The 18,260-nt window shown below is 39.1% G+C and overlaps 1 protein-coding gene across 1 annotated transcript; it reads left to right on the top strand.

Annotated features, from left to right (window-relative positions):
* The first annotated feature begins 708 nt into the window (after positions 1-708).
* Glut4EF (Glucose transporter 4 enhancer factor) lies at positions 709-17,666 on the top strand. The gene is made up of 6 exons (XM_088035588.1): positions 709-1,349; positions 4,978-5,150; positions 5,994-6,118; positions 6,510-6,694; positions 15,080-15,180; positions 17,212-17,666. The coding sequence occupies exons 1-6, from the start codon at positions 960-962 to the stop codon at positions 17,576-17,578; spliced, it is 1,341 nt and encodes a 446-aa protein (XP_087891714.1). The 5' UTR covers positions 709-959; the 3' UTR covers positions 17,579-17,666.
* The last annotated feature ends 594 nt before the right edge of the window (positions 17,667-18,260 follow it).

Consider the following 18,260-nt stretch of genomic DNA (forward strand, 5'->3'; position numbering starts at 1 on the left):
GTGGAAGTTGAAACAAATGATGCGAACCAATTAAATTTATCTCGAGTGCTTCCATTATTAATGGTGCATGTCGGGAAGCGATTGTCGGATTGTTCGCATATGCAACATAATTTTAGCGATAAGAGGCCAGTGACGTCACAACCGTACACGTACCGGCCGGCTTATTAAAACCGTTGGCTTCCTACACGTGCAGTAAAAATAAAATAGGACGACAGTTAATATTTAGCACGAGTGCGTTGTCGTTGTGGAAAATTGGTATACTTGAGTACCGTTTGCCGGTCTTACCGTTACCTAATTTCGTGAAGAAACCACGCAATTATCGCTCTTCATTTCGCGATGAAGAAGTAATGGATTTCTATGCTTTTAATTTGTGACGTCCTTGATGTAAATTGACGAATTTTTGCCAAATTGCAGCAATTGGAACCGGACCACCGGAATTCTTCGGTGTCAGAGAGAGAGCCGCGGATTAGATCGGACTTCGTGACCTTTCCCCCACCCCTCGTGTTAACCAATAGTCGTATGTAGGTCACACCGGTCGACCAATCACGAGGTGCACGCTTCGTCACGTGGTTTTGTTGTTATCATCAGCTGTGGCCGGGCCGCTATGTGCACGTCAAGACAGCCTAGTCCTACGTAGATTTTCCTTCTCGTTTGCCGTCACAATATTCGAAGGAGATGGAGATAGAGTGGAAGGTATACCACGATCAGCTGTTGTTACGCTAGCCGGCCGGCACCAGTCGGCATTCAACTGTTTACAGTGACGCTGCCTTGATCACACCGTTTGATCCTTATTATGAGTATGTGTATTTACGATCAAGTGATTGAATTTGGGCGTAACGTTTCGGTCGAGTGTTTTAATTATCATCAGGAATCAGTACAGAGGGTGCTCGTCAGGAGGCTGTATTTTATTGATGACTGTGTTTTGTGAACTTTGAGCGAATTTTTCGATTTTTGTTAAAATGTCCACTGGTAAGAGGCTAGCGAAACGTTCCATCATCGGAACTCGGGTGTGCGCTCCGGGTGAGGATGGAAAGTATTATTCCGGAGTAATCCAGGCGGTTAAGACTCCTGCCAACTTTGTTGAAAACAACAATTGCATCAATCTCACCCCGAACACGCGATATACCGTGCGTTTCGATTCTCGGCAAGGAAATCTCGGCCGAACCACTGCCGAATTTTTCGAAACCGACCTGATTGGCCCCGGATTCCAGTCAGTCCTCGGCCTGGAATTGGTTCCGGAACAGAAGTGCTATGTAACATACAACGGACGCGAAGTTTCCGGGGAATTATGCAGTCATAATCTGGAACTGGACGAGGTCATCATCAGGATACACCCCCCAGGTTCTGAAGTAAGTTCGAAAATCCAAACTGAAATCTTTGTTTTCTTTTTGTTGCGCCGCCAAATGCGTAGATGTTTGTAAGAAGAAGATCGTCCGCTCCGGGAATCAGCTGGAACCATTCCGGTTGTCACTTAGTGTAATGTTTGGTCGGCTGTAATCCGTTCTCTGTTAGGATAGAGGTGCGTGAGAGCGCATGCACGGAAATCTGCCCCCCGCGCCGTCCCCACTCGATGGTATTAATAATTGCATCCTTGTGACGTCACTCGTATAAACAACTCGCTCACGGTCGATTTTTTGAACGGTTGTAGGATGAAAAACAATAATAAAATTACAAAACGAGGTGGGGACGCGTATTTCCCAAGTCGTGGAGAGAGATGAGCAAAACTCGTTTACCGCCGCTGCAGGGCAGAAAAAGAATTCGTGTGTACGGTTATTGGCCGATATTACATTGCGGGATTCTGGCCATTTAGGGTCAGGTTGATGAGAGGTCACAGTTTTTCTCTCCTGTGACCACACTCTTTGTTATTCAAATACAGAAGCAAGAAACGCTCCCACTTGACTGGCCTCGAGCTCCCTTTAAATCACAACTTTAATATGTTAAACATGTAAGGATGGCTCTCAGATGGGACATTCGGAAACCACAAGCAAAGGCCTTTGTTACTGAACACAATTAATCGTTTGGTCATGGCGTCACCTTCGTAGATTCTCCAGGATATGATTTTTCTCACCCAACAAAAACTGACGAAAACAGACTTCATAATAAATTCGCGCAACATTTCGGTTTTTGTCACTTTCACTTTCACCTTATTTTATTATTCTAATAGTTTTTATTGAAAAGCAAACATTGCGAAGTGGGCTCGTTCCCACTTTTAAAGCTTCATTCAAGTGTAGTAATGATCATCAGTTATACAATTTTTTTGTAACGAATAGACGTTTTGCAAAATTTTTTTTTCTTTGCTGCACGTTCTTCCTAGGAATGTAAATTACAAATATTCATTTCTATTAAAATTGTAGATTTTTTGCATGTTCCGTCTCCGCCCAACTTTCGACTTTCCTTTTTGTCGTTAACCGCTCGCTTGGAATTCCATTATTTCTAAAGGATTTTTTAATTAACTCTTTGATTTCTTATCCTAATTTGATCAATTGGCATATCCGTATGCTCATTCTCCATTTGGCCGTGATTCGATAAGGATGTTAAATAGCAGAGGTCCCAAGCCAGTCCCCTGCGTAACTCCCTATCACCATGTGAACCGGAACAAGAGCGGAAGCATTCGGTTTTAGCCCCATCATCGAGATAAGTGTCAGCGACGTGTGAGCGATCTCTCGCAACTCTCACTCATCCATCCATCGTCCTTGGGAAGTTGTGTAACACGAGAGAATTGTAATCCGAATATATCTCGCCAACGCCAACCGCGACATAGCTCTGTAATAACAACAACAAACACCATGGTCGGTGTTGTTGCCAATTATAAACCGTGTCAGTGTGCCGGCGGTAAACAAATATGGCGTCCGCAGATAAATGCTGAACTTGCACCACGTGTGCCCAACCAGTAACTAGGTCACGGGTCGATGCGGAATGGGGTCGAACGCGCGGCCGCTCCCGGGTTTCTGGGGCACTCGATGGCCCGTTTTAGATTGCAGGGGCACGTGAACGAAAAAGGGAGAAAATGACATCGGCTTGCGTCATTGGAAAGTTGTTGTGAAGATGGTACAACCCATTGTTGGATGGGAAACGAGAGTGAAGGTGGTGGATGATGAAACGATGAAACGATGAGAGATTGGGGAAAACGAATTTGAAGTTCTTAACGTAACGCTGTCAATGTCGTGGCCTAGTTTGCCGTTATTTGCGAAAATTTATGCTGACAGCACAGTGGAAGGTTTCAATGGGGTTTCGTCATGGAGAAAAATGCCAGCGCGAGCGGTTTCAGCGTTTCGTTAGTTGAATAATTTATGCGATAATTGGGCCACACGTGTGTGCAATTCTACAATGGGAAAGATAAAAAGATGAATTGTGGAAAGTACAACGCCCAAAGCGGGGCTAACAGCCACATGACTTGCTGTTATTTACGCGGATTCATGACAAGTGGACAGCTTCATTACAAGCAACCTTTGCAACGGGAAAATGAAAGTTACCAAATTTCGGTTTTTGCCACCTATATTTCAGTAGAAATCGCTCAATCTAAGGGCTTCTAAATCCAAAGAATTGCAATGTTTTCGACGCATTTCGCGTCTTTGTTGGGCATATTGTGGGTTAGCTTCGACGCCGTCGAAAATCGATTTTGCTCGTCGATGTCATATCACCGTTTGTTAATATTGCACCTAGATACTCAGTACCGGCGCGACGTTCTAAATAAACTCACCGAGTCGACCTATCTGGATACTCATTAGCGGTATCAATAATCCGGCATTGTAAATACTGCTAATGATTAATTTTAACAGCTAATTAAAATTCCTTAGAAATCAAATTTTCAAAAACTAATAATGAAACCATAATCTTGCAACGAATGAAGAATCTGAGTGGACTTTTGACCTCTTGAATTCCCATTTTCTGCTGCTTTGTTATCTGATTCCTTTATGTATTTGTAAATTAAAAAATGTTGAAATGGCCTTTGGCGCGGCGATAAATTCCGGTAGCTTCGTCCGAGAAACAGCTTTACCGGTTGAGGGAAGGTTCGTGCTTTAATCATCGGTTAATTAAATCGAAAACATTTCGCGATTCGGAGATCGAGTGTCCCGCTCAGTAGCCCGTTCCCGTTGTATTTTGTGAAAGTAAGAGGGAAAGTTGTGAAAGTCAACAACTACCTTTACCTCTCTAAACACGAGTCCGCAACAAGTGAAATAATACGTAACCTAATTAGTTTTCCATCAAAAAACACTCATTTACGTAAGAATCGTTTAGCAACTTTCGAGTTTCCATCGCGGTTTGGTGGTGGTGGTATCTATCCAACAGGAGCTCGCTTCTAGTAACTGTAAACACAGTGCGAAAAATTTGTTACGAAACCTCAAACAGCAACGTGCGCAAAATCCGCTATTTCCACTAGCTGAGAGAGAAAGGTATCACATAATCGACCTCAAGACAGGTTGCTGTTGCTTGCGAAACGTTTCTCAATCATAATGCTATGAAGTACTACATTCACCGGCTACGGCAACCCAATTAAAAGTATGCCAAGCTCTCTGTTTGATTTAGAAACTGGAACTCGATAAGCCGTTTCAGACACTTGCGTTTTCTTCGTGACATTTGCGAAATGATTTCCTTCTGTAACTCCACCGGTTGGCATTAATTAAAAAAAGACCTTGTCCTCGGATTTGCGTATTTACCGCATAACGGTCAAGAAAAGTGGAATTCGGTGCCAAACATGGAATAACAGTAAACTCGAGGTCCGCTTTGACTATTTTCCTTTTAATTACGAAGGTTCCGACCTTTTCGACGACCTTGCAAATTGGTGAAATCTCCAGCTTTTATTACCTACACGTCTTCTAAATTGATCATCAAGGTCGCATACTAATCGCACTTTGCAAAATTTCGCGAAAATGCGCGACCTTGCTAATCAGCGCTGCAGTCAGCATGGCGACAAGCAACCTTTGAACCGGCATATTATTATATTTGAGATTACAATGCAATTTTTCCTTGTTTCAGGGACCATTTGAAGTGCAGAAGCGACTTGACGAAGTGCGGTTGTTGGAGTCGCGTAAATCCGCCAGGTTGGCAGATGTTGACACGGATTTCGCCAGATTGGCCGACATGGGCAGTGACAGGAAACGCACGGGCTCTCATACCATCGACGTCCCAGCGCCCTCCACGAATCTTGGGTATGTCGCCGACCTTGGCCATAATTGAGGCCATTATGCGACATTTGCAATTTGACATTGCTTCCTAATCGAAAATAAATTGAGGTGTTCCCACTGAATACCAAATGATGCAGATGGAGATACCGCGCTAATCTATGACTGATAAAGAGATAATACATCTCAAACAAACGTCGACTTCTTATCTGCGATCTTGAAGAAGATTTTGCAACTGTCGCATACTCAAAATACGCTCATTATAGTTTCACACAATTTTCTTTAATTTGATTGAACCTTCGAACCACTTTTTCCATTTTTCTTCATTGTTTAATTAAAATAAATTATCGGTGATCATTTTCACCTCTAATTAAAGATGGTGCAAAAAAGAGAAAAAATCTGTGCACGAACCAACAAAATTCGGTAATTTTTTCCTCCAGTTATGTTGTCGGTAATGACGATAATGGTGGCCGTTGTGAGGCAATTACGGCTGACCTTCACATTGATCAATCTTTTGTCGTTTCGTATTATTAATGTAAACAATTTTCCCGAAAAGCAGACAGGTTTTTCCCCTGCAATTACGGATTCCGGTATCTGTCGGGTCAAATGCGTCATTGTCGAGTTGTGTACCAAAAAAGACGAAATTTTCCAATCTTATCAAAGACGTCATAGCTAGTCAAACCCCATTATTACCGGACATGATGTCACAACGAGGATAGGGTTTTCACAATCGTTTAAACGACACTGATTACGTTATCAGTTGTCAAAGTTGTTTGCTCGAGTCATTATGGGCGTCGTTAAATCCCCATTTACAAATTGTCATCGAATTACATTTTAATTAGTCAACTTCAGAGATGTCTTTGTTGGCAGGTCCCGTAAGAGGCGTCCGAGCAGCAGCCAGGATGACCTTTCCAGAGACTCCCAGATGGACGAATGCAGCGCTGCTCTGGTTCTCATGAGCCTTTCGTGTTCACCACATTCGCCAAACATCAATGGTAGGACTTTCGAAATGTCAAAGACACGCCTCCAACGTAACGACTTTTAATTTCCTCTCATTGTGTTTCGATGGCATCGAAAGTGCTAAAAAAGTTGCACACCCAGATTAGCTCAATGCGTCCTAGTTACCTTCAGACGTCTTGCCAACTCTAGGTGAATGGCAGATGCGTCATCTCTTACGAAACCAAAATCGTGATAATGAATTTTCGATTTGTCCGTCGAAAATGTTCAATTTCAAGGTTTCACGTTTATCACTGCATTTCTTATCAAAAAAACCGCAACAAAGCTTAACGACCAATTCATACCTTGCACTTGCCAAGGTAAAGTCCATGGTCACCTCATCTTTTCGCTAATCGTTGCCACGTGCTGATGAGATGCGCTTTTATGCAGGTTTTCCATGGCTGAGTACATCCCCGGACAGTAGTATAAGTAGCAGTTCGGCGTCGTATCGTTCCACCCCTTCGCCGCCACCACGAGCCTACTCCCCACAATACGCCCCCTTGTCCTCGAGTTCCGTGTCCGACGAGGGGATCGTCATTGACTACTATCCAGACGAACTTCCTAGGAAGAAAAAGGTAAAGTATTGATCAGTCTAATCACTTGGGGACATTTTTATAATCAATCGTGTGCCTTTCCAATTCATGCAATATTCACCAGTTCTTGTCTACCTTCTAATTGGAACCTTGAACGCTTTCTAATAAGATAAAGCGAACGGTTTTGTGGAATTTTTATGTTTTGGGCACTTTTTTCGTGAGGGTGGAGAGCCTTGACGTATGCCTGGGGCAACATTGACGTATTTTGTCTATTTTAATCCTGCTTTACTCACGAGACTATAAAAAGTGTGGATCTTATTGACTACGCTGCGTTGTGCCAAGAACAATGCATGTGTTTACGTTTCGGAATTACATCATCTGTTAGTATGCGAAAGATATTTCGTATTAATTAGCGACTGTCATGAGATAAACCTTAGATAAACTACGTATTTCTTTAATTATTATTAAAACTCTTACTAATTATTATTTGTTTACGAATTCGCCAAGGATGTCTCATTCCCCCAACGGTGAATTCCCAAATAAGTTCCTGAGAATCGCAGAATTTGTTGTTTTATTTGAAAGTGAAACAATTATTATCTCTGTTGAAACATTAATTAATTTTATTACCCAATTGAATAAAGTAAAAGTTGGTGTAAAATGTTACAATGACGAAAATAAAACCTCGTTGACAACCATAAATAGTAATTTATATGCATAGACGTTACAAGGTGTATTTGTTTTATATCAACAAGGTAAATTGGAACATTAAGATTAAAATAAAATTGCTAATTATCCAAAAAGTGAAATCAGGTCTTTAATGAATTATGTATTATAGCCGTTAGTATAAGCACCAGCGAGCATAACTGTAGCATGTAAATCATATTCACAAATTGGTGTTTTTATCAATTAGGAAGTCTTGTATTTAACAGTATTTTATATTTATGGGATGTATAATTTTTCAGGTTAAAAATAAACGTGTGTGTAATTAAACAAATTTGCAGGGTCTAGTAGGCCTTGTGTTTTTTTTAAATGTTGGTGGCATCCTTACCTGTCTATATTTAGACATTTCAGAACTGTCATGAGACAGATAACCTCTTTACATCTAAAGACGTATTTTTTAACATTAATAACATTAGGGAACACAGGTTTGCCTCCAAGAATGAAACTAGTCCAATTATTTTTAAATAGTGTTCCTATCAACATTTTCACAAGTAGATCAAACTCTCCACGTCAATTTTTTTAGTTACAGGGTAAAACAAAACAATATTATCACATTGTTATTATTATTATTATTATTAAATTAAAATTATTTGCAGAGACAATTTTACTAAAGTTTAAAAAAAAAATTCGCTATATTTTTTCAAGAAAACCCTGTATACATATTTAAAATTTAAAAAAGTTTGGCCGTCAAATACAGAATTAAATTATCTTTCAAAAGAGATGTCACATGACTATATTTTATATTTAACATTTTTCAGTAGATAGTGCCTTTGGCGACACCTATAATTTTTTAATTGCAATATTTATCTTAAAATGTAGTATAAATGTTACGATTTTTAACAAATTATTCTTTTTTAATTTATTCTAAAAAATGTAAAAGCTACAGCGGAAAGAAGATCTGTATAAATTGCCTTTCTGTGCTTTTTCGTAGAAAAAAATCTGTACGTGCTGGACTTATTCTATGTTGATATTCAAATTCATGGCACTCAAATTAATAGAAATTCATCGAAATTAGTCGTGGAGACAATTTTTTTTCCATTTTGTTCCCTAGTGTAATTGATATAAAATTGCATCATTGTCTAGGAACAGACTTTTCAAATTTCCAAATGATTTACTGTGTGCGATATCTGTTAAATTTTTTTTATTTTTCATCACGCGCCAATATAATGATAATGATATATTGATATAAGATATTTTTATAGAATGTGTTTTAATTGCGACGGCTGATTAAATATAAGTATTTTTCGTTCAGCCAATGGTGAATGCCTTTGTTTCCTTTCTTTGTTCGCACTTACGTCGCTTATCATGACAGGAAACAGTGTAACTCCTATAAGGCGGAAAATCCGTGTCATGGCCGTCTTCGATGCAATTTTCGCGTAATTCTTGAGTCATGACATCACGTAATCCAGAGCAGAACAATTAGAATCTGAAATCAAGCACTTCATGTCATTCCGTTCCTTCTTCAGACACTCCCGATCGAAATTAGCAGTATTAGAAAGCGTGAAGACCCCAAGCGTCCATCTGTTGTCCGTTGTCCGATTTCTAAATAAACGCAGCAACGATTCTAATAAATTTCCTGTTCGGTGAAAGTGTTTGCAAACGGGGAAAAAACGCGACAAATCTGTTAAACAAAGAAATAGCAGCACCTTTGTTTTGTGATCGAGCGGATTACGTAACATTTTGACGAATAGGTTAGGTGCAGCAAATGCCGGCCGGCGTAATCCAAGCCTCCATACGCGTTTTGTGCTGATATGTTAACAAGGACGAAACTATTTACGTCGAGGTTAATAAAGCGCACGAACAAGCGCCATTATTACGTCAATCGCTGTCAAATTGACAGTCAAGGCTGTGAAATCCACCCGAAATTGACAAATTCGCGAATTGAGAAAGAATAGAACGCATAGTTGGCTGCGCGAGTTGTGCACGTGTCAGCTCGCCAAGGACGCCTTGGCGGTGAAATTTCATTTGTCGCGAAATGTCATTTATACAACGCTTGCTTGTTTTCTAAATTTTGAAACTCTGATCTTGTTCTTTCGCTTTCACTACGCCGGATTTGTGAAGGTCGCTGACTTTATGGATTCATCATCCCGGTGTGCTGGGCGTGGGTTGATGACCTTACCAAGGGTAACTCTGCGCTCTTCGCGCGACGAGAACAAAAAATAAACGTTGCGCCGACCTTGACGAAAGCGAGTTTGTGATAACAACGGAACAGCTGATTGGAGATGACATTGGCTTTGCGATTACGATAAGATTAGGAATGTCTTTGTTTTCGATCATCTTTGTTAACGTCAAACAAAGAACTGATTAATGCGCTACGAGGATATGAAAAACATTCATTGTTTGCGGTTCTTCAAGACGCACTTTTCTAGCGGCGTTTTCATTAGCTGAATTATGTTAATTTTCTTTTATCACAAGTGTTAACTAACCGGACCCGATTTACTTACCGGATTCTGAAATGCAATGACAAGTCAATTAACGACGGACGTCATTTGAACTTGAAATCTGACACAGTTCTAGTAACTTGATTAATGCATTTTGTCACTTGACGTGGATAGTCTTTAACGTCAACTGTCAACGTTCAACGTTTAAATTTTTTATGTTCCAAGGGTCTTCCGTTGTTGGACCGACGAATTAATGATTTCACTTTCAGTTGCGTGGGTCGAAATTAAATAGCTAATTATTAAAATCAAATCGATACGACAACATCCCAAAACGTCGATCTTTCGTCGGACGAATTTGAGCTCTACGGCAATGACAACGTTTAAAAAACAATCAGATTTCAAATGCAATCAAAATCAATGAATTGTTAATAAAATTACCAATGCTGATGATAACACTGTGTAACAAAATAAAAGCCATATTTATGTGATTTTTTTTATTAATATAGTTGCAATTTGGCTTTCTTTTAAAGAATATAAATACCATTTGTGTGAGTTATCCCCAAGAAAAATAATAAATTCATTTGTTTCTCGCTTTGGAAAATTAACAATTATATTCATAAAATAAAAGTGTTAAAAAACCAATAAATTGTAAAAATAAAATGCGGTTCTACGTCAAAAATTCAAAATACAATTTTTGTTCTTTTCTTTTTTGTTAGCAAATGGAAAATAACAGAAATTCAAAATAGCAGTTAGTGAAATGATCTTGCAGTTCTCCAGATACTGGGATTTCTAAATGTTATTGACTTTAAAGACTCACGAATACTTAGCTTTTAGACTCGAGGAATCATTTTCACAAAAAAAAATTGATCCCTTGACAAAGCCAATTTGGAGATTTTAATGCCGAAATAGACTTCCAAAATTTCTTCGCTGAAATTATTTTGAGTTACACTTATTTAATAATTATATAACACCCCTCTACGTAAATAAATAGATCAGCAAATAATTTACATTATCTTGTGCCCACTTTTTCATTCGCAGGGAAGAAAACGGCGAAAATAGAAAATTTTGAAAATATTTTTTTTCTTTTAATATAACGACATTTCGACAAAACCAATGTTAAAAAGTACGTTAGTCTCTAACGATAAATATGAAAAACATAACATAATTATTTTTGTTGTTACATAGTGTAATTGATGGATCTTCAAAACAAAATTCTCAAAATGCATTAAGGAAAGCGAAATTTATTTATTTACAAACCAAACATGACTTGGTTCGAAGTGACGTAAACGGCGGTATTTACTATACAGGACCTAATTTACGCCTACAATGTTGGCAATAGTTAGAGCGAAATTACTTGTTTTTCCGAGTAGACACATTGGTGAGTCATACAGGATGACTTTTGGACCTACCAAGAATCACCGACATGCGGTTAATTGACATATATCATGATGTCAGAAATATTTGGAATTTGGATTCTGTTGGTACCACGTCACTGTTTACCTCACAACCAGTGCTACCAACTTTACGAAGATTAAAGAAGTTTTTTTTTATTTTGTCAAAGCGCGTTCCAAAGTTAATAAATCGTGAAACTTCAATTGCGCCGTTTTTGATCGCTCCACTTGCTACAGCTTTTTGGCCTTTGAAAAGCAGCAATTGGTTTTTGATTGCAAACGCGCAGAATACGATAAGGCCAGCAAACCTGTAATAAATTCACAGGGGTTGAGAATGTAAAATTTATGGGCCTATTCAGTGAACATGGGTACAAAAGCACTGCTAGTGTCCAAATTGAACACCAATGAACGTTTTGGAAGATTTTTTTGATGTGGGTGGGTATTGTAAACTCCAACTTACAGTAGAAAACTGGATGAGCTTCTGTTTTTGTGGTGGCTGCCAATCGAAAAGAGCATTTTCCCCAGACTGCTGTGTCAGGTTTTGATGGAATTAGCTCGGCAGCGCGTAACCGTCCGTGATATTTGCGTAGAAAACGGACTCCCAACGAAACCAATTCATGCCACTGCCTTCGCATGCCTCCAACAGCCAAGTCATTGCCCATCAAGTTCACAATACGCGAAGTAACGGTAAAGGTTAAAACCGTCGAAATTGAAGTTCATTTCCCTTTCCTGCTGTCGCCCCACTCATTGATATCCAATACTACGCGTCGACCACAAAATCTGATGAAATCTCGTCAAATAAACAAACTCTTATCTGGAGGTCGTGTTGCGAGAGCCCAAATGCAATTCTGCCCTAGTTTGACCCCCGAATTGCGTCGTATTTTCATAAAACGATCAATTAATATGGATATTTGATGAGTCCGAAAGAGATGTTTGTGACGTACGTCGGACAAAGAAGATGGGAGCGGAGTCGCCGGAGGGAGGGGGCAATCTGGAGGACTGCGAGGACGTTGCCCTCGCAATGTTTACATCGCAATAGGGCCCGGCAGAACACCCCACGTGTGCTCTGCTCTGCTCCGTTCAGCCGGTCATGCACCTGACCAGGGACACGCATTGCCAACATAAAGAAAATTAAAGCATAATGGCAATTGCTAACACGTGACACGTGCGTGCACGATTTTGACATGATTACCAACATCATGACCCAAAAACAACAAAGATAAAATGGACTCATTTATTATTGTATGGTAATTTCACTAAGAACGACGTCATCGATGTTGCTGCGTCGGCTGCACTTTTGTGCTCCAAGGTCGCGCTCGAACACTCGAATCCATCCAACCATTCTTGCGCAAATTCCTGAACTCTATTATCATGAACTACACAATTACGTACGATTAGCGTGCAGTACGCCACTGGATCCACTGTCACCAGAGTTCAAACGACACAAAACAGGCCTTTATCCTGCTAAATTAAAATTTTGAAAGTGCCAGAGTTCCAGAGCTAGGGGACTTGCAATTTCAAATTCTCCAAGTAATCCCAGATTTTGTTCTGATTCAAAAACGAAATATTCAATGAAGGAGAAAATGTAACATGTTTTTTACCATATCGATCTTTATTTCAGTTGATATGGCAACAGTGGTTTTGTCTGTGCAAATACTCATGTCTGCATTTTTTACACCAATTTTGAGTGCACCGGCCCCCAAGTATTGACTGCATGTTCTGTAAATATCGATCCGAGCAACATTTGCTTTACCGATGCTAATTTATAAAATTTGCGAAAATGACACGTGAAGGAATCCTCCTTTGCCTGTGTAACCATTACGTTGGCATACTTGGAATAGCGCCAACTTGATTTTTGCAAAATACAGCGGTGAATAGTTCGAATATAAAATCTAGTAACCCTTGATTGAGCAAAATTTTCTACGTTAGTGGACCTGAGCAGTGACAATTTCGTAAAATTTTTTGAGCTACTTCTATTTGGTTTGTAAATTGCCAGATTTAATTTGGAAAGACAGGTGTGCAAACATAAAACTTTCAAATTAACAATACGGATTACAATAATCTCCCAGTATTAATTAAACGTCCATATAAATAGTTAACTAAATATGTATAAAGGAAATATCAATAATCATTCATTTGCGCGATTAAGTTTGTTTTTTGGGACAATTTCATTGTTTTCAAAGCATCCTGACTAGCACCTGTTATTACGCATTTTCTGTTATCACAAAGTGGAAACTACGTTAAATAAATAAGTTCACAATTGTTGATACCATATAATACAAGAGAACTCAATTTAATTATACTTCCATAGATCTGTAATTATAAATCGTACAATAGAATTCAAATTTCAGCAATTTGGTGTTGTTAACCTTGTTGAGGTTTTTAGTCCTATAGGTAACCTTATGACCCCAATGCATTGCAAATTTTATTGAGGTATTCATAGATAACTCCAATAAATAATAGAAATTTTGGAACTTCCGGCGCAAAAGAGAAAATGAACTGTTCTGTGCCCTCAACCGCCATAATATTGTAGCATTTTCCATTTGGAACTGATAAATAATGTAATAACCTGATTTTCCATAGTGGGGATAATACGCACCGTGAAATTTGAAAACAATGAGCACATTATGGCTGTAATATGCAAAATTCAGTGGGGAATCCTGAATCCTCATTAAATCCACTGACAACTGAATTCGGAGAACAAACCGTGACGTAATTCAAACGTGTTTCCGATTAAATATCCACCTACCTGTTTTCGTGAAAACGCGTAATAAAACCCTTAAAAAAGCTGAACCACCCACCCGTAATTAAGCCTTCCCTCGCGGATAAATTCTTGCTTCCTGTAAATTTCGCGTGTTTCCAGGAAGTTCAAGCATGATTATCGATTCGATGTCAACAAAAACCATTAAACAGGTGTCCATCTTGATTTTGCGGTTAAAAACAACGACATTATCGTCAAAAACTAGTATTTTGATGAAGAGCTGGTATCGTCCTTTGTTCGGTTATTTACTACCGATGGTGCAGGGGAACATAGAATACTGCAGGCCAAGGACAAAGGATTCGACCAACTTTGATCCTTAAAGCCTTGTCCTTTGCTGCGTTCAGGGCTGCACGTGGCAATGTCTATAAACACATCGATCCAGACGCCATGTTGTAAACGTCATAGAGGTTCGATCCAGGACAAGGATAGCACCAACACAAACCCCTGGCCTACGACATCTTTCTCTATCGTTGGGGTTTTCCTTTGTTTGAAACCGAGGTGAAGATTCTTTTGAGGTGGGAAAGGATATGGGGTTGACTCACTTGACAGGTAGATGGGAACTGACAACAACATCGCTGGAAATGAGAGGCGGCGGGGGCGGTGGACCCCGCCGCCCACGCCATATGCGGTTTTCTCCCACGCACATGTTGCAGTACTCGAATTTTAATTGCCACAATTATAGTGCTTGTAGGTAACAGAAAAGAGAAGAAAGAATAGTCTTTAGTCTTGACCAAATAAAGTTCAAAAGTCTAGTCTCTTTGTCTAGTTCACGTTTGTCGGCGGTGATTAATCATGTGTATATTTTTTAAGAACTAGGTCTATGAATCAGAAAGTCCTTTGTTGAAAGGTTTTACTAGATAAGGAAAAAGTGTAACTAGCGCGGAGAAAAAATTCCTCAGGTAAAACCGTCTGGTTCAAGGTGAAGGCATTTTGAAGTTATTTTTATTATGTGTTCTGGGGATGACAGGTGGTTGAAGTTACATAATAGTCATAAACAGAGTTGGGGTGCGTTGGGGAGGGTGAATTATTTCACTACCTGTTGCAACCATAAAGAACTCTTTGTCCATTCCCCCTTATAACTATTTTTGGTGATTACATATGTATAGCGGAAGAGGGTTTGTTACTTCCTCAAGATTTTTTAGGATTGTGTGGTAATTATTGGTTTTAATTGCAGAATGTCACCCGAATTGTGTTCCAATGCACGTGGCCTAACTGCCTAAAAATAAGACACACCTGTGAAGCCATCGAGGCCCACATCAGAGAGGACCACCTCACGTAAGTTCACAAAAAATATTTTTTGTCACTTTAACCCCCGTTGACCTCGAACAACCCCCTCGATGAAGCCAGACAGGCATGAATAAAATTCCATTTTTTGTACCTGCTTTCAACCCGCCCCCGTGTCTATTTTTATCCTAAATAAACACAAGTGGCGCAACCTGCCGTTTGCGTCCACAAACAATTTCGATTTTGTGCTTAAAATAACGGAATAATTAGCCGGGTTTCATGGCCAACGTCGAAACGGAATCTTTAACGGTCCAAGGCTACTTTGCAGCCTTGTTGAAATTCGCAACTTTTACGAAAAGATTCGGAGCTGCTTTGATTGGCCTTGACGATAATAACAGGAGTGAAGGATTATTATTAACTGTCATCCTGTGCCAGCTCGCTTTTGGCAAGCGAAACTGTTGTGAGAGAGACGATTGTTCTGATCGTGGGCAGCCATGCAAACAAGCTCCAAGCGGTGGCGCAGCGCAAGCACTTGTTTTGGCAATCAGTGGCGTCCGTGTTTACAACTTTGGGCTGTTGCTAAAGTTAAAAACCCATTGGAAATGATTACATAATTTTCAACACGTCAAAGAGAGTAGAAACGTTGACATTCCAATATGAGCTTTGTTTTCATACCAATTTGGTATCGAGACCTTCAACTTAAATATAAAACAAAAACGAATCATTCTCTATCAATTTTAAATAAGTAAATATTTAGTCGTATTGTCATGAGTCAATAAAGTGTGTAGGTGCTCATTTGAGCACCTGTTTTTGTTTTATCTCTCTTTGTTCGTTCCTATAAAGACAATTACTTTTATGGCAACATAATTACCGCGTAAAGAAGTTTTGCTACCATTAAAATTTAGATAACAATCCTGGAACTTGAAAAAACGTTATACCTTCTCTTTACCCAGCATTGACACATAAAATTAATGTGCGTTTAATGAAAGAATGTTGAATAACATTTTATTGCTTGTTGAGTTTTTATCTCTGAATAAATTATATAATAGATACAAAATGAACATGTCTGAAACAATGATATTGAATTGGCGAATTGCAACCATAACTTATAAACACGTATAAAGCTGTCACTGGTCACGGGTATTGTTTTGTTGTCATAATAATGCCTTTGTTAGAGGAATCAGCGGTAATACATCTCATTTAACTTAATTAATATCGATTTTTACATAACAATTGATTCATCCATCTCAAATGAAAATATCCGTGTTTTATGAGTGCCATTTTCATAATTTAAAGAGTTTTTCATTTCATTTCATTTTTTGTGACATGAAGGAGCTATAAATTTAACAAGGAAAGTACATAATTTTGCGACAGAAGTCAGACGTAAATAAACATTTACACTTTATCATTTCTGTGAATAATAACGTTCTGTTTACATATTTCATTCTGTTTTGATATTCAATTGTTATCGCAAGGATTACAATGCTGTTTGCACATTAATCAATAAAAAAAGTCGCCAACTTCACAGCGTACATGATCACAAATATTTACCATGAATACTTTATTACAAAGAGATGTAGAAAGTATTTTCCAATCGCGTAATTGTGGATCGTAAACACCTAAGATTTTGCACATGCCAAGGACGAATAATAGATACATTTAGTTATAAAAACTGGCTGTTGATACATAGTTGTCGATTTTTCCACGAATCAAACCAGTTCTCGCTGTTTACTTATTAACGGCTCGGGATTATTAACATTGTTGCAGTTTCCTGTAAACAAAGTTGAGCAAAAAAAGTTGTGTTGTTGATTATCGCCCCCGCTCCACGCCACTGTTTATTGTCTTGCATCCAAGCTGCGAATATCGCGACACGTGTGGAGCTTTTATAATATAAACAATTTTATTAATGGGACCTTGCTTCCACCATCTCGTAAAACGAACGCATGTTGCTTTTCCTACTCCATTCACGGCTATTATCAGTCGTTTATTATTAACGCGTACCTCCCACCATAAAAAAATACAATTCGCAAAATCCACAAGGTCACACGTGCCTGTTCTTACGTCACTCATTTATGCTTGCAGAGACAACATAGTGGGTCCCGGCGAAGAGGAGTTTTATTATACAGACCTGGAGTTAGGATTGACCAGCCCTCCTCCTACTCTCTCGCACCGGGATATGGCGCGCCCACCCCACGAAGACCCCGAATATCAGCGTCAACTTGTGGGTTCTTTCCGTCAGACGTTGCTCTCCAGTCCGATGCCCATTCCCCAGTCACCTCACAAGTTGCTCAAGCTCTCGCCACGACCCCACAGCCCCAAGACGCCGGCGTCGCCACGACGGGTGCGAGGCGAGAACAAGAAGTGCCGCAAAGTGTACGGAATGGAACACCGAGAACAATGGTGCACTCAGTGCAAGTGGAAGAAGGCTTGCTCCAGGTTCGGGGACTGATCCAAGTGATTCGGATGATCTCCACGAAAAAGTACAATATATTCCCGTAATAGACACTCGTGGTTTTAGTGACAGGGAAGATCTCAGAGCCAAAGTGCACACGTCGCGCTACATTACCTTTCAATTGGACAATTTTCGCTTTCGCTGTTTCGGTATTTTAGAGATTTAGGTGAGATATTTGTGAGATTTGAACAGTTAATACCTGCCATAGATTTAGGGGCTAGATGTATTTAAAATTAAGTCGATCGGTGTTCGCGCGGTTTTCGAACTTTGAACGCCCGTTTTTTGAGCGCCGTAGGGCGCTTTGAGTCACTGCCCTGTACGTTTTTGCTTGTACTTTGTATTATGTCGATCTTTTTAAATTTTTATCTATATTGTAAGACGCAATCGTGCACTTGTATCAAATTCGTATAACATAGATTTACTCATTTCATTACCTCTAAAGTCTTTCATTTTATTATATTATTTTTTGTTATTAATGTCATATTTACATTTATAGAGTATTTATGTATACATAATATTATATTATATTTTCAGAGTATTCATATATTCTAATGTTAAGTTGATTTCATTATCATGTTAAATCTTAACACATTACATAGATCGTAAGGTACATAAACTTATATATTTAAAAATACATTATATTTACATTAGTTCTGACGTATATAATATTTAGAATTCA

The sequence above is a fragment of the Gnatocerus cornutus genome, chromosome 5 (genome assembly GCF_029298725.1).
Source record: "Gnatocerus cornutus isolate USDA-ARS CGAHR chromosome 5, icGnaCorn1.1, whole genome shotgun sequence".
Classification (NCBI taxonomy): domain Eukaryota; kingdom Metazoa; phylum Arthropoda; class Insecta; order Coleoptera; family Tenebrionidae; genus Gnatocerus; species Gnatocerus cornutus.

What these genes read in the sequence shown, in the direction of transcription:
- Glut4EF (XM_088035588.1), top strand. Translation starts at nt 960, where the DNA reads ATGTCCACTGGTAAGAGGCTAGCGAAACGTTCCATCATCGGAACTCGG. An exon ending in TACACCCCCCAGGTTCTGAA is followed by an intron (nt 1,350 to 4,977) that starts GTAAGTTCGAAA and finishes TCCTTGTTTCAG; the next exon opens with GGACCATTTGAAGTGCAGAA. An exon ending in GCGCCCTCCACGAATCTTGG is followed by an intron (nt 5,151 to 5,993) that starts GTATGTCGCCGA and finishes CTTTGTTGGCAG; the next exon opens with GTCCCGTAAGAGGCGTCCGA.